At 47.0% G+C, this 13,788-nt stretch overlaps 6 protein-coding genes across 6 annotated transcripts; 3 read left to right on the plus strand and 3 right to left on the minus strand.

Annotated features, from left to right (window-relative positions):
- Window positions 1-375: 375 nt before the first annotated feature.
- On the minus strand, window positions 376-2,046 carry EDB82DRAFT_507573 (trichothecene 3-O-acetyltransferase). Its single transcript, XM_025728032.2, has one exon. The coding sequence runs from the start codon at window positions 1,794-1,796 to the stop codon at window positions 426-428; it is 1,371 nt and encodes a 456-aa protein (XP_025582440.1). The 5' UTR covers window positions 1,797-2,046; the 3' UTR covers window positions 376-425.
- EDB82DRAFT_507580 (CTP synthase) lies at window positions 2,047-5,312 on the minus strand. Its single transcript, XM_065608794.1, has 18 exons — window positions 5,104-5,312; window positions 5,030-5,038; window positions 4,928-4,974; window positions 4,870-4,878; window positions 4,772-4,818; window positions 4,686-4,722; window positions 4,611-4,639; window positions 4,483-4,549; window positions 4,394-4,427; window positions 4,334-4,341; window positions 4,185-4,281; window positions 4,128-4,135; window positions 4,026-4,076; window positions 3,838-3,978; window positions 3,088-3,791; window positions 2,794-3,039; window positions 2,691-2,743; window positions 2,047-2,642 (listed from the first exon to the last, which is right to left on the minus strand). Exons 1-18 carry the CDS (start codon window positions 5,150-5,152, stop codon window positions 2,536-2,538), a joined length of 1,743 nt encoding a protein of 580 aa, XP_065464079.1. The 5' UTR covers window positions 5,153-5,312; the 3' UTR covers window positions 2,047-2,535.
- A 477-nt stretch (window positions 5,313-5,789) lies between these two features.
- EDB82DRAFT_250355 (succinyl-CoA synthetase-like protein) lies at window positions 5,790-7,396 on the plus strand. The gene is made up of 4 exons (XM_065607315.1): window positions 5,790-6,016; window positions 6,149-6,265; window positions 6,313-6,691; window positions 6,738-7,396. The coding sequence occupies exons 1-4, from the start codon at window positions 5,990-5,992 to the stop codon at window positions 7,166-7,168; spliced, it is 954 nt and encodes a 317-aa protein (XP_065464080.1). The 5' UTR covers window positions 5,790-5,989; the 3' UTR covers window positions 7,169-7,396.
- Window positions 7,397-9,308: 1,912 nt separating this feature from the next.
- On the plus strand, window positions 9,309-11,297 carry EDB82DRAFT_507596 (succinyl-CoA synthetase-like protein). The gene is made up of 5 exons (XM_025728038.2): window positions 9,309-9,542; window positions 9,597-9,787; window positions 9,841-10,699; window positions 10,748-10,872; window positions 10,922-11,297. The coding sequence occupies exons 2-5, from the start codon at window positions 9,776-9,778 to the stop codon at window positions 11,174-11,176; spliced, it is 1,251 nt and encodes a 416-aa protein (XP_025582445.2). The 5' UTR covers window positions 9,309-9,542; window positions 9,597-9,775; the 3' UTR covers window positions 11,177-11,297.
- Window positions 11,298-11,428: 131 nt separating this feature from the next.
- On the plus strand, window positions 11,429-12,495 carry EDB82DRAFT_250413 (uncharacterized protein). Its single transcript, XM_025728039.2, has 3 exons — window positions 11,429-11,962; window positions 12,013-12,327; window positions 12,375-12,495. Exons 1-3 carry the CDS (start codon window positions 11,453-11,455, stop codon window positions 12,414-12,416), a joined length of 867 nt encoding a protein of 288 aa, XP_025582446.1. The 5' UTR covers window positions 11,429-11,452; the 3' UTR covers window positions 12,417-12,495.
- Window positions 12,496-12,573: 78 nt separating this feature from the next.
- Window positions 12,574-13,779, minus strand: EDB82DRAFT_547059 (uncharacterized protein; the record flags this gene model as incomplete). Its single annotated transcript, XM_025728040.1, has 1 exon — window positions 12,574-13,779. One exon carries the CDS (start codon window positions 13,777-13,779, stop codon window positions 12,574-12,576), a length of 1,206 nt encoding a protein of 401 aa, XP_025582447.1.
- Between the last annotated feature and the right edge of the window lie 9 nt (window positions 13,780-13,788).

The raw sequence follows: 13,788 nt of genomic DNA on the forward strand, positions 1-13,788 counted from the left end.
TGGCTGTTTCGTTTACCTGATGGTTGTGCAAGACGCAATGTGATGCCATGCTACGCCGTTGTGGTGTGGCGCGTGCCGAGTGCTGGAAAACCTGCTTTGTGGCACAGTGACGTATCATTCCAAGGATGAGCCACATAACAGACTCGGTAGTCGATGCGATGACGAGAGAATGTTCCTTGATCGGATGGGTTAATATGCACAGGCAGGGGAAGACAAGAAGTGATTGGATTGAGTAGGAAAATGCAAAATCGCCAATCGGTACAAAGACGATCAAGATAAGGTTATTGTGGATGGACGCTTCGATCACGCCAGCGGGTTGACAGACGATGCTACGGCAGGTCCCTGACTAAAACAGGAGTCCGATCAATAGCTTCAGGTACAGAAAAGAGTAAAAAGTTTTATATGTCGTAGTCTAGGATACTAATCTAGCCAATGTATTTGGCGTACTTTGTCCACTCCTCATCCGCCTTCAATCTCTCCAAATCCTCATCCCTCAGAGAAAGCATCGCTGTAAATTCCCCATTAGGCTTCTTGGGCATAAAGTACATCAAACTCTCAACAGGCTCAAATCGCGGCCTTCTCACACTCTCGGGCTTACCCAGTCCGAACCCAAAATCGTACTCCCAGCATCTCACCTTGGCCCAAGAACTCAGCATGATGCTGGTCGATGGATCCGCATCTGCGGTGAAGGAGATGCTCGATTTGTCGGGTAAATCATGCATGTATGTCACCAGGGCTTGTGTTCGTTTACGCAAGTGTTCGCGGTCGAGTTGTGAGCGTAGGCGCGATGCTGTTGCGCCGAGTGGTTCGTTGGCAATTTCGGAGATGGTCGAGTCCTGGTAGGCCATGTTTTGGAGAATGCCTGGGTATGTGCCTGGGACACCCATTTGGGGTCGCACATCGACAGCGCGGCAGAATTCCGTAGGTGCGGAAGCGTCCACTCTTGCGAGACGCACGCGCGAGGTCGATTTCCAAATAAACGCTGAAAGAGCATCATCAGTTGACACGAACTTTGTCGATGCGTCGAGAGTCTTTGTAGCCACATCCTTCAACTCCGAAAGGGCCTTGGGTGCGAATGAGAAGAACACCCAGCTTGCCGTTGCCGGCGCGGGAGGAGCCTGGCCAGCAGGAGCAGGCTTGGCGATCTGATGGTCCAACTCAGGACCAAGTTTGTAGTTCTCAAGGAGAGGAATCAGCGTCTTGCGCTCGAGGTTCATAACAGAGATTTCTTCGTCAGTGAACGATTCATTACGGCACGCCTTTGAGAGCAGATGGATAATCGCATCTTGACCTGTCATGTCCATAGCACCGTGTTGTCCATTGACAGTGAGAATGAGTCCACCTTTGATAAAGTTGAGCTGAAAGAGCAACACAGGCTTTGGATCGTTGGGACCAGTACCAGGTCCAATAGGTAATGTCTTTCCCGGCGCGATGATGTTCTCATCAAACATCTCTATAGGGAAGCCCGCCTTTCTCAGACCCTCGATTGTCGGCGCTGAGGAGTCATCGCGGAGGTCCTTCACCACAAGTCGGGGTGTTTCTTTATACGGTACGATGCTGAAAATTCCCGGGTTTCCTTCCTGGGCCTTGACCTGGCCTGCGACCCATGGGAAGGCTTTGGAGAGGCGTGAAAGGCCTTGCTCGAAGGTGCTGACGATGGTGGGATACTGAGAGGGATCAGAGACGGGGTAGACGAGACTGATCTGGGTGTAAATTGTAAGAAGAGGTGGTTGTTGGCCGAGAATGTCGAGTTCTATGTCAAAAGATTGACTGCTTGCGCTGCTTGTTGTGGCCATTTTGGTGATGTTTGTAAGTCGCTTGGTGTCGAGATTATAGAAGGTGAGACCGCTATATTACAGAGGTACTGTAATGGGAAAGATGGCGTACCAGTGTCGAGTATAAGTGGGATTGTTTGCTTTGAAAGAAGATACTAGAGAACCGGGAGAGCAGCACAGCATATAAATACAAATATTGAAATTATTAGATCCATTCAGCCTTTCTTTTTTGTGTTTGACAACAACCAACGTCCCTTCTTAGGCGATGAGTCGAAAGCTATCATTTCCCATTCTAGATTGGCTCGTGGGTCCGTAAGGCCCACCAGGCTAACAAGGACCCATGGCTTGAGCGCTTTGATGATGACTTCAAACACAAACTTTAAGGCCGTACGCTTCATGGCTTGTTGCCAAGCAGCTCTCGAGCCTCTCAACTGGTGTCTCCAACTTTGACCGTGATTTATTTGACCCTTAAACTACTCCACAAGTTGCGCGCTGAAGCTTGTCAAACACATCGTCATGAGAGCGGATCCAGAACTTCCAACCGAGAGCACTTCAGCCTGTAATGCATCTTAAATTTCATTTCTATCATTTTTCTCCCAGGTATTGTTCATTTTTAAGCACCCAACGCCAGCCATGCAGTCTAAAAAGCCTCATTATCTCACGCCCTACGTAGTTCTAAGCCCTTGTACCTCAATGTCCGTGACCCAGTCTATCCAGCCTGTCCCAATTGTGTCTGTGCGTATCGATCGACTCTTCCATCTTAAAAGTTGGTGACATCGCTGACTCCGTTGGAGGAGCTCTGCTTCTGGTGAGCGGCCTCGATTATCTCGTCGAGACATCCAGCACTGGCGGCGACGAGACCAAGCACTACACAAATATTAGTTTGAGATCTGCGATTTGGGTTGAGATACTCACGCGAAGGAGCGGGCGCCAAAGTCTTGGACTTGTACTCGGGGTGAGCCTGAAGACTAATAAACAGTTAGCAATCGATGCGTACGCACAACAAACGAATACATACCCAACGAAGAAGGGGTGGTCCTTCAGCTCAATTGTCTCAACTCGGACACCTTGGTCATCCATAGAGGTCAAAGAGAGGCCAGCCTTCTCGAGGTCCTCAATGTAATCGGGGTTCACCTCGTAACGATGTCGGTGACGCTCCTCCACAACATCGACTCCTCCGTATAAGCCTCGGAGCTTGCTCCACTCGGTGCCGGGCTTGAAGTGAGATGTGCGGCTACCAAGTCTCATGGTACCACCCATTTGCCTGTCATTTATTAGTAAAAGTCTTGGACACCGGCTGTCATCAACTTACTCCTTGGAACCCTCAGGCATAAAGATAACCACACGGTGCTCAGCTGTGGCAGAGAACTCTTCCGAGGTGGCGTTCTTAAGACCCATAACGTTGCGGGCATACTCAATGACAGCGGTTTGCATGCCCAAGCAAATACCCAGATAGGGCAGCTTGCGCTCACGAGCCCACTTGGCGACATCGACCATACCCTGAATACCTCTGGTACCAAAGCCACCAGGAACGACGATACCCTGTGCGCGAACAACGTGTGCCCAAGCCTCGTGGAACTTACGGGGATCCTTCTCCTGCATCTCGGGCTCAAGGTGTTCGGAGTCGATAGAAACGAGGTTCAGTTTTCGGTTGCATCGCATAGCGGAGTGCTCGAGAGCCTTGTGGACGCTGAGGTATGAATCATCGAGACTGACGTACTTGCCGACCAAAATGATGTTGACGGGTTCGAGGTGTCGGTCGGGGACGACGGTCTTCTTCCAGAGGTCCCAGAGAGCCTGGCCCTTTTGAGCCATAGGGGGGGTGACCTGGCACTTGTCGAGAGCCAAGCCCTTTTGCAGGAGCTTGAGCAGACCCTCCTGTTCGAGTAGGAGGGGAACCTGGTAGATGGTGTCCATGTTTCGCACGCCAATGACCTGCTCGTCCTCAACTTGGCAGCTTCGGGCAATCTTTGTGATGGTGGCTTGATCCAGCTCTCGCTCGCAACGGCAAGCAATCTTTGAGTTGTTAGATAAGCTCAACTTCGGGGCGCGCTATACATACGACATCGGGGATCAGGCCAGCACTTCGCACTTGCCGGATGGCATGCTGAGTGGGCTTTGTCTTCTCCTCTCCATTGATGATAGGGACGTAGGAAACGCTGATACTCAGGAAGTTGTCGCGGCCAAGTCGGTGTCGAAGTTGCTTGTGCTCGTCAGTTTTGCGCCTTCAACGAGGAATGGCTATCTTACAGAAAGGGCCTCAACAAAAGGACCGGATTCGAGATCACCAATTGTGCCACCCTAATCGCAAAGTCAGTCATGATTCCTGTTTCGCGCGATAACGGAGCGTACCAGCTCAACTATGACAAGTCAGTATTTTAGTCCAATTCCGGTCTCAGGATAACGTACTGATGCAAACGTCAGGCGCCTCTCCTGAAGCGTCCACGGGGATCTTGGCGACACGTTCAATCCAATCCTGAATGGCGTCTGTGATGTGAGGAACGACCTTCGATAGTGTTAGTTCCGTTATTTGATCGCTCGTTGGTTGTGTAATCTACCTGGACAGCTGTATCGATCATTAGCACAGGAACAACACCACAGTATCGCAAGATACATACTCTTTCCCAGATAATCTCCTCGTCGCTCTTTCTCCTACAGCAGTTGTATTAGTCGTCAATCGTATTTGGAGAGATCGTATGGTCCGTACAATGACCTGCTTGTAGATCTTGCCGGTAGTGATGTTGCTGTCACGGCTCAATTGGATGCCGAGGTATCTGATCCCGCATTAGTCTTGGTCGTGGAGGTTCGGTTGCGGTGATGTGTCGAATGACATACCGCTCGTAGTTTCCGAGATCGAGATCGGTCTGAAGAGTCAGCGCAAGGTTTTACGTCGGTGAAGAACTAGCGTACCTCGCCTCCATCATCGAGAACGAAGCACTCGCCGTGCCTGGGATTCGTTAATCAAAGTGCAACTGAGCAGCTCAGATCGCACTCACTCGAGAGGGTTCAGAAGACCAGCATCGGTGTTGATGTAAGGGTCGGTCTAGTCGCTTGTCAGAGTCGTGAAGAAGTCGGTTTGTCGGTGGGGTATTACTTTGATCGCCTGGGGATGTTAGTCAGAGGTCTTGAACTGTAGATCTTCCATATCCTACTGTAACGCGAAGACCAAGAGTCTTGAGAAGAAGACCAGAACTGCTGGCTGATATGATTGTCAGTCGTCGTGAATTTCGCGGGAGGTTCGTGAGTCATCATACCAATAATGCCTGGAGAAATAGATCAACGTTAGTTCACAAGTCAAGAGTGCGATGGGAAGACCAGTCGAGCTCACCTTTGCCAACACCGGAAATGACTCCGCCGCTCACAAGAACAACCTTCATATTGACGGTCTGTCTTTTTGGTCGTTCGTTCGTTTTGAGAAATTGTTGGAGCTGTTGCTATTACTTGGCGGAGTAATGGAATGAAGTTTGACGGCGCATGTCGCAAAAAACTCGATCTCAGGTGGGGGACGACAATTTTCTGCCATTACGTGCAGACCATTAATAGTAAGCGGTGAGCTGGGCTGAAGTTCATCCCACTTTCAATAATTGACGGGCTCTCATTTACATGGTAATCGATGAAGATGACCTTTGCGTGGGCTATAAGATTAATATAACCTCTATCAAGGGAAAAACAGAAAGATTTTATTTGCGTTCGCTTTGTTTCTTACTGAATTATGCGATATGTAGTGGCACAGACAATTGGCTGCGCCGTCCTGATTGTACACAATTTGACTGCTACTAGAACGAAAAGAAAACAGCAACTGATCAAAAATGTGATAAGCACCAGCCTTCATGACATGACAGCTAGGATGGTAGCCACAAAAGGAACACTAAAATTCCAACTGTTTAAAACACACCCTGAAAGATTGTTCTGACAGCAATATATTTATCTCACGTTTCAAGATTAGTACTCAATGCCTTGAGCTCTAGGTTAGGTTGCTGAGAGATACCTGGCCAATATATGGCGGGGTACCTACTAACCGATCCGTACAATTAGTGGGTCAAACACTAACTCATGACCTACAACAAGAGTAGCAATTTTATTGTCCATTCCATGCATCATATAGAATACAATGTTGCGTTCACAGCTTCGTCTTGCCGCTTCGTCCGCGGAACGATTTGTTTCGAAGGTTAACTTTCGGAAATACGAAGATACGATACCCAATCTCAGAATAAATGACCAGACCAGAGTTATATACCAAGGTGCGTTGCATGTTTTGCCTTTGACTAGACGTGAACCAAACTGATCGACTGTTGAAGGCTTCACAGGCGCAGTAGTATGAATACCACGACTAAACGCGTAAATCTAGCACTCCACTGACTATGACTACATAGGCGACCAAGAATGCCCAAGACACAATCGCGTATGGGACCAAGGTCGTCGGAGGCGTCACCAAAGATCCCATAGTCAAAACACACCTGGACCTTCCACTTTTTGGATCTATGGAAGAGGTGAGTCTTTACCGGATATTGGTGATATAGTCTAACAACAGCCCGAGGCCGCCAAAGAGCTGAAACCTGATGTTTCCGCTGTTTTTATCCGTGGTTCTTTAGCTGCTGAAGCCATCATTGACGCCATAAAAGCTGAAGTTCCCCTCATTGTTTCTGTAGCAGAGCATGTGCCCGTTCATGATATGCTACGTGTTCACGAGGTCTTGAGAACTCAGTCCAAGAGTCGACTCGTTGGACCTAATTGTCCTGGCATCATTGCCCCGGAGCAATGCCGCGTTGGCATCATGCCTTATAAGCAGTACACCCGCGGCTGTGTTGGTATCGTGTCCAAGTCAGGAACGCTGAGTTATGAAGCAGTTGGCTCAACTACCAGGTCCGGGTTGGGCCAGTCTCTTGTGGTAGGCATGGGAGGCGATATGATACCCGGTAAATACTACGCATCACTCTTTGGAGCTGTACTAATACAGCCTAGGCACATCCTTGGTGGACGCCTTGAAACTATTCTTCAACCACGACGAAACCAAAGGGATTATCGTCATCGGAGAGATTGGAGGTGAAGCTGAACTTGAGGCGGCAGACCTCATCCAGAAATATCGTAAGATGGCGCCAAACCCAAAGCCTATCATAGCGATGGTTGCTGGTCAAACATCACCTCAAGAAAAGATTATGGGCCATGCAGGTGCCATATACAGATCTGGCGTGGATCCCACCGCACAGGAGAAAGCCGCGGCTCTAAAGAAAGCTGGAGCAATCGTCGTTCCGCATCCGGGTGTTATGGGCGATACCATGGAAAAACTACTGGCCAACTATCAGCCTGATGATTTTGAGTACAAGGAACGGGGTGGATACGTTGGCTCCAGCAGCTTCAGAACAATTATAAAAAAGAAACGCGTTGAGATATAGGACTAAATGTAGTGGGGATAATAGATTTTATCCTAACTTAAGAGACGGACTCAGGCATAGGGATGGCCAGAACCACCGGGATCCTGTCGGCCAGTCGTTAGGGCACTATTTACACATCATGGAGGAATCTCTACCTTTAGCATTGGATCTAAATTGCGGCTTTCTTAGCTACTGGAGTCTTTATCAGCCATCACATATCAACTTACAACTGGCCGTCGTTCCTTTATCTTCATGTTGTAGTTCTGGCAAGTTCTGGGCTATCCTCTCCTCCATAAGACCCACTCGATCCTAGGTAGTATGCTTTGCAAAGACGATTGCGAAGTATGATACAAGGACCTTTGACATCGATCCTTTTAGCCATAGCTCGACTAGTGTATCATTCCATGTCCAATTAGCTTCATTGCTAGGCGTAGGCTCTGGCATCTGACGCCTTCAAAGCCATCGAAAAGCTTGTGGTATTGCAATTCGCAGATGGCCAAACTCGTACGTCATCACTATCATCAGACATGCTCGTGTAATTAATCTGATTTGGGACTTATTCCGGCACAGCACCAGAATCACGGACTATCACAAAGGGCCGAGTAGCTAAAGCACGAATGGGAGAGGCAAATATATAGAACTATTTACAGTAGTATCTGATTTCTACAGATTTTCTACTCTTATTAACATGAGATTTATACACGGGTTCGAACCCCATGTGGTTTACTTGCGTCTGGTCAAAATGATCTGATTCTGCAGAAACGCCAGCCTCATGTCTACATTATGATTCTACATCAGAAACATAATGACGTGCTTTCAGATGGTTTCAGCACGGTTGTCCGCTTACAACCGCACTGCAGAACAACGGAGCCTTGGGTGAGGGTTGTCACAAGTCTTATGGAGGATAGATATGAGTATGAAAAGACCTCATTTGATGTGCGTGACGCTCCAAGGAAGCAGAGTTATGGCACCGGATCTCGGCTTTTCCAGAGACAATGAATCATAGCTTCCCAAAGCCCATTCCCGTACCCCCTGATCTTCTTCAAAAGTAAAGGCTGTCTCATCCTTACTGAAGTTGAGGATCGCGATAAAATGACACGACTCGCTGACTCTTCAAAATGCAAAGACGTTGGGTTGCGTGTCGTTTTCGATGATAAAGTCACCATATACAAGCAGGCCGGTATGCTTCTTGCACTACCACCTTCTAGACCGCTTCGTTCCTTCTTTCTTTTCCGTGGATGAACTTCTCCGATTTCCCGGTTCTCTTGGCCCTGAGGGCTTACCATGCAGCGAATCAATGGAGTTACGGATATCCTTTGATGTTGCACCAGGCATGTCCAAGGCATCGTACCCGTCTCCCTCATATGAGTTCTCGGGTATGTTGGAATCAATGGGATGTGGTTGGAAGGAATGCTCAATTGGTGCAGTCCCAGGTAGGAACATCTGGGAGTGAAATCCCGGTTTGGTATCGTTAACTTGTTCATCGCCGGGCTTGTGCTGGCAAGCAATCAATACAATTAATGCAGGAGGACGCTGACACTTACCCAACTATGTGTCCATATATAACATGTTTTCTTTCCACACTCCTGGTGACCGACCTTTAAGCAGCAGTGATATGCCAGAATGAGATCAAGCATCGCTCATTAATTCACATCCACGTCTTCTCTATACCGGTATGACGTCTGGATCCCTAGTTTGACTAGCAGTTACCAGAGGAGGACTGTAGTGAGTTGTGGCTTCAATAAACACCATTATGAAAGTGATAGATGGCAATTGTGACATCACAGGTGAAATTGACTTTTTATTACAAGTCAAGGGCTTTGATTACATGACGAACCTTGTTTGTAATATCTCGTAGTCGACGTTGTCTTGAGATGGTTGTTCACACATTTTGACCTCTTTTTCACCGTTGTAGCTGACTAAGCTTGGTTCTCACTAAATTAACGAGTAGAGCTGTAGGTAGGTTAGTGAGGATTAGTGAATGTTCACTGTTGTGGTTTTTCTAATCATTGTTCATTTTGCAATCGTGTTCTTCCTTCTTTAATTACAGGGGATACGACATGTATAGTTGGCGTGACCCCATTTTGTGTTGACATGAGGTCACGTGGTGTGACCTGACCCGCTGTTTCGATTCGCGATAGCTTCCTAGCAAAACCTTGACAATGAAATCCGACACCTTTATTCTGTCGCCCTTGTTAACACTTGCAATTAAGATTTATCCATCAAGGACCCTTTGAATGAAGTATCTCTTGACATTAAATCTCCTCATTACCCCTCAAAGAAGCATTAATCAACGAGGGATAGCGGGGTCATCAACCCTCTTATCGCGATAATGGCAACCAGAATAATAGCTTCGGGGCCGTGTCGCCTTCGGCTACAGACCAAGAATCTTAACGTAACCCTTTCCCTACTTCCCCTCCATATCTAACTACTAACTTGGATAAATTAGCCAACCAGGCAAACCCCGATCAGAACTATGCATCTCGTCGAACACCATTCGCAGAACCTACTGAAAAGAGTATGAGGTGGAATGTAGTGTTTAAAGTCACGTAACTTACTGGATAACAGTTTGGTGGCGCCATTACCAAAGGCTTTTCTGCAACCCAAATCCAGTCAATATGGAAGGGAATGCAATTATTTGGTAAGTAACGAAGCATCAAATGAACTAAAAAGCGCAAACTGATTCCAATCTCGATTGGCCAAGACATGCATATTTCAGAGAAGAAACTCTGATCGGTCCCCGAATTAGTCATGTGGTGAAAAACAGAGCCGAAGCTGAAGAACTTGCTTCGCTTGTTTTGCCCCAGAGGGACACTAGATTGTACGACAAAGGACAATTGCAATCGAGAACTACAGTCTACATCCAAGAGAAGATCAATATTAAACAACATTGGCATCTCACCATGACCATAGATCGCAAGGCTTGTCGACCAGTTGTCAAGATCAGAGACGTGGGGATCGACCCTGAGAAAGAGGGAAAAGCTCCTACAGGCTGGGCAAAATTTCAAGAGGATTATCTGTTCAATGTCTCAGACGGCGAACAGAAATTTTTGGCCACGGTCAACGAGATGGCAAGTGATCTTGGTGTGAACAGGCAGAGGCTACCGAGTTTCCAAAATTCACTTGTTGCACTGCGGAAGCTCTTCATAGCAACACAAGCAATCAGCCTCGAGGTTGATGTCTTGGAACATGACGACGGAAACTTCGGAAAGATCATTTGCGCCAATTCGCGCTTCATGTTTGACGACGACGCGCCGAAAAAAGCCCGAAAGATCTATACTCCGTTGTGGGAGCCGCTTCTCGAGGACGAAAACGAACTTTATGCAAAAGCTTTTGGTCTCGTTTATGTTAGGATGGACGGTGATATCGGGACCGTGGTCAACGGTGCAGGACTAGCCATGGCGACCAACGATGCCATCAGCTTTCATAATGGAAAGAGTGCCAACTTTCTTGACGCTGGAGGCCAGGCGACAAAAGATACCATGCTGAAGGCCTTCAAACTTGTCTTTGACGACAGGAGAGTCAAAACAATCTTTGTAAACATTTATGGAGGTACATTAAGAAGTGAGGTCTTAAAGAGCAGAACTGATGAATTCCTAGGTATCACCAAATGCGACATGATTGCCGAGTCTATCATCGCGGCAGTAAATGCATTCAATAATTATCGAAAGATGCCGATAGTGGTCAGACTACAAGGGACGAACTCTGAAGAAGGATTAAAGCTAGTGAGTACTTTGCCGGCCTGCGAGAGATGATGGCTAAAGAAGAATCTAGCTCGAGGATGCCAATCTTGGTATTCACGTCGAAGGGGATTTCGATAAAGCGGCGAAAAAGGCCGTCGAGCTTGCTGAGAGTAACCCAATACCAGCAAACGCAGATATTCCGAAAAGCATTACTAGAGAAACATTGAAAGAGGATGGGAAGAGGCACAGGATCGAGACGAGGAAGAAAAAGAAGAGAGAGATGAAGAAGGCTGAAAAGGCCAAGATGAAGCAGCTGCAGAAGAATGTGTCTGATGGGGATAAGTAGAAGAGTGGAAATAGTTTATATCTTTACATAACGAAACATCCTCTCCTTTTTGATAATCTTTATAACATATAGGAGGGCATCATCTATTGCCACAGCTAATTCGAATTATTGCTTGGGATCGAAAGCCAGTCAAACGTACAGGGATAAGTGTGCTCAAGTGCTCACGTCAGCTACGAATCCTTTCTGTTCACGACGTCAAGTATAAATATCCCCGCAAAGTATCGTTTTCGTTCTTGATCAGACGCTGTTGTTGTCCTCTCTTTAAAATCTTGCACAATGTCGCTTAAACGCCGTCTCGGCTTCTCCAGCACAAGATCCTTCATCCTTACTTCCGTCTTTGCCGGTATTCTTTTCCTCTTCTCAACCCTTCAACTCCCATACATCGATATTGACCGTGTCTTTTGCGCCGAGGTTCCTTGGGCTGTCCCTGGAGAATGTTACCTGTTTAAGAGACCTGGTCTGATGAGAAATGCCTTGGTTGTACACCTAATTACATTTCTGCCAGCGGGTGCTCTCGTTTGTTTGCAGTTTGTCCCAATTCTACAACAGCCCAAATATGCAAGGCTCCATCGCGTCAATGGATACCTTGTACTGAGTCTGTCCGCAATTGGGATTGCTACTGCGTTGGTCCTCTCAGGAGAAGTGATGGGAGGGCCCGTCTCTAACATGATTGGGACATTGATATTGGCGACTGCAATTAGTACGGCTTTAGTAAAAGCTATGATTGCAATTAAAAGTGGAAAGATTCAAGAACATAGAGCTTGGATGCTCAGGGGCTGGTTTTATGTTTGTGCATCTTGAGAAACCTACAAACTCAAAGCTAACTATAATCTTAGATAACCTCCATCATCACCATGAGAATTATTCTCGTCTCTCTAGCACACATAATAGGCACCCCTTCACGAGCTATGACTCTAAGCATGCCTTGTGCCGTGATAGAGTACTTGCACCAAAGCTTCCCAAATGCTTCACAAACAGTATACCCGAGTTGTGAAGCATACTTCTCTGGAGAGAATCTTGCTCAAGAAGCACTCGTGACAACCAATTGGGATCTAAATGATTTACCAGGTTTGGCGGCTGCTTTGAGAATTGGCTATTCCATTGGAGGTTGGGTTGCCTTTGCCATTCATTCCGTGAGTGTCGAGATATATGTGAGTGTTTTACTGTCATGTCTAGCGTGGCTTTTAACTTCTTGTAGATTCGAAAAACGTCACCGCAGTACAAATCCAAGGTTCTGTAAAATCAAGTCCAAGTCTCAAGGATCGTGATAGATTATTAAAAAAAAAAGACAAAGGGGAATTGAGCGTATTTAGTTGAAATTCTCGATAAGACAAAAGACAATATTTTTCCGTGCCGCCATTTGTCCACCTTAAAGTCTATCAGCTGGCTATTCTAGTTTAATTCATGAAAGAAGCAGCAGTTCTCGTAGGAGTACCATGTATGAGATCATCCCCGTTCCTCTGAGGCTCCAACCTCTCAACCTTTCTCGTAGCCTCCCAATGAACAGTTCCATACCGGTAAAGTTCTCCAAAGGTTCCTGGACGAAACGTCACATCTTGGTTCTCCTTCTTCTTGATGAGGTCTCCCAACGCCGGAAGACCAGCCATCGAATTGTGGTACACCTTGTACATGTGACTCTTCTCCAGCATCTCGATAACAAAATCTTCGGCTTCGGCTCGCTTGACAAGATCGGGCTCGTCAAGTCGTGTGGTGAAGAGATCGGCTTGTCTTTGGCCGCAAAGATTGGTCCTAAGAGCACCGAGAATACCATTTTGGATACCCTCAACCATGAAGACTTTCTTCTCCCAGAAATCACGACCGTTAAACCCAGTTTCGATATCAACAAGATTTCGGGTTCGGTCTCCCAGAACCATTTGTGAGACATAATCTGTCATCCAATAAATCTGGTCTTCGTGCTTGGGGTCTCTCATAGCCTCTGCCAGACCGATTTCTTGGATCAAAGGATGTTTGTGGAAACCGTCAACATTTGTTCGACCTTTCCAAAGCTCTTTGTATCCGTTGTGCCAGTTTTTGATAAACTCGCAATGCTTGCGAGCTGCAAAAAGGAAGTTTCCAAAGTCACCCGCCTTATTCCTGATTTGTCCTGTGATTATCCATGAACCCATCTCATAGGACGTATCAGGTGCTGAGAGCTCGTCCCAGAAAAGCGTATCAAGGTTTGTATGAAGTATATTGGATACATCCAGATAGACTCCGCCGTATTGATAGACAAGCGGCAGGCGGGCGAGATCAGCTGCGTGTTGAGGAGCATGTTTTCCATCCATTGTTTTGTTGATGAAACATTCTGGAAACCACTCTTTCCCGACATAGTTGTAAATGTTGTTAGGCGACCCTTCTTTGAAATCTACAAGACGAACTGTCCAAGATTGGCCCAGACGACGGACCCAGTTGAGGACTGTTTGCTGATGGGTGGGATACATGCGTTCAAAGCCATTGTCCCAGATGGCCCAAACGTTCTTCTCTGAGGTGATGGGTTGAAATGTGTTAAGCTGGGTGATGATCTCAGAATCTGTTCGAAGATCAAGGAGTGATTGGTCAATTTCGCGAAGGCCAGTGGCCTTGGCAGGTAAAGAAAATGTCATTGTGGTTGT

This window comes from Fusarium venenatum, assembly GCF_020744135.1.
Source record: "Fusarium venenatum strain MPI-CAGE-CH-0201 chromosome Unknown EDB82scaffold_3, whole genome shotgun sequence".
Taxonomy (NCBI): Eukaryota; Fungi; Ascomycota; class Sordariomycetes; order Hypocreales; family Nectriaceae; genus Fusarium; species Fusarium venenatum.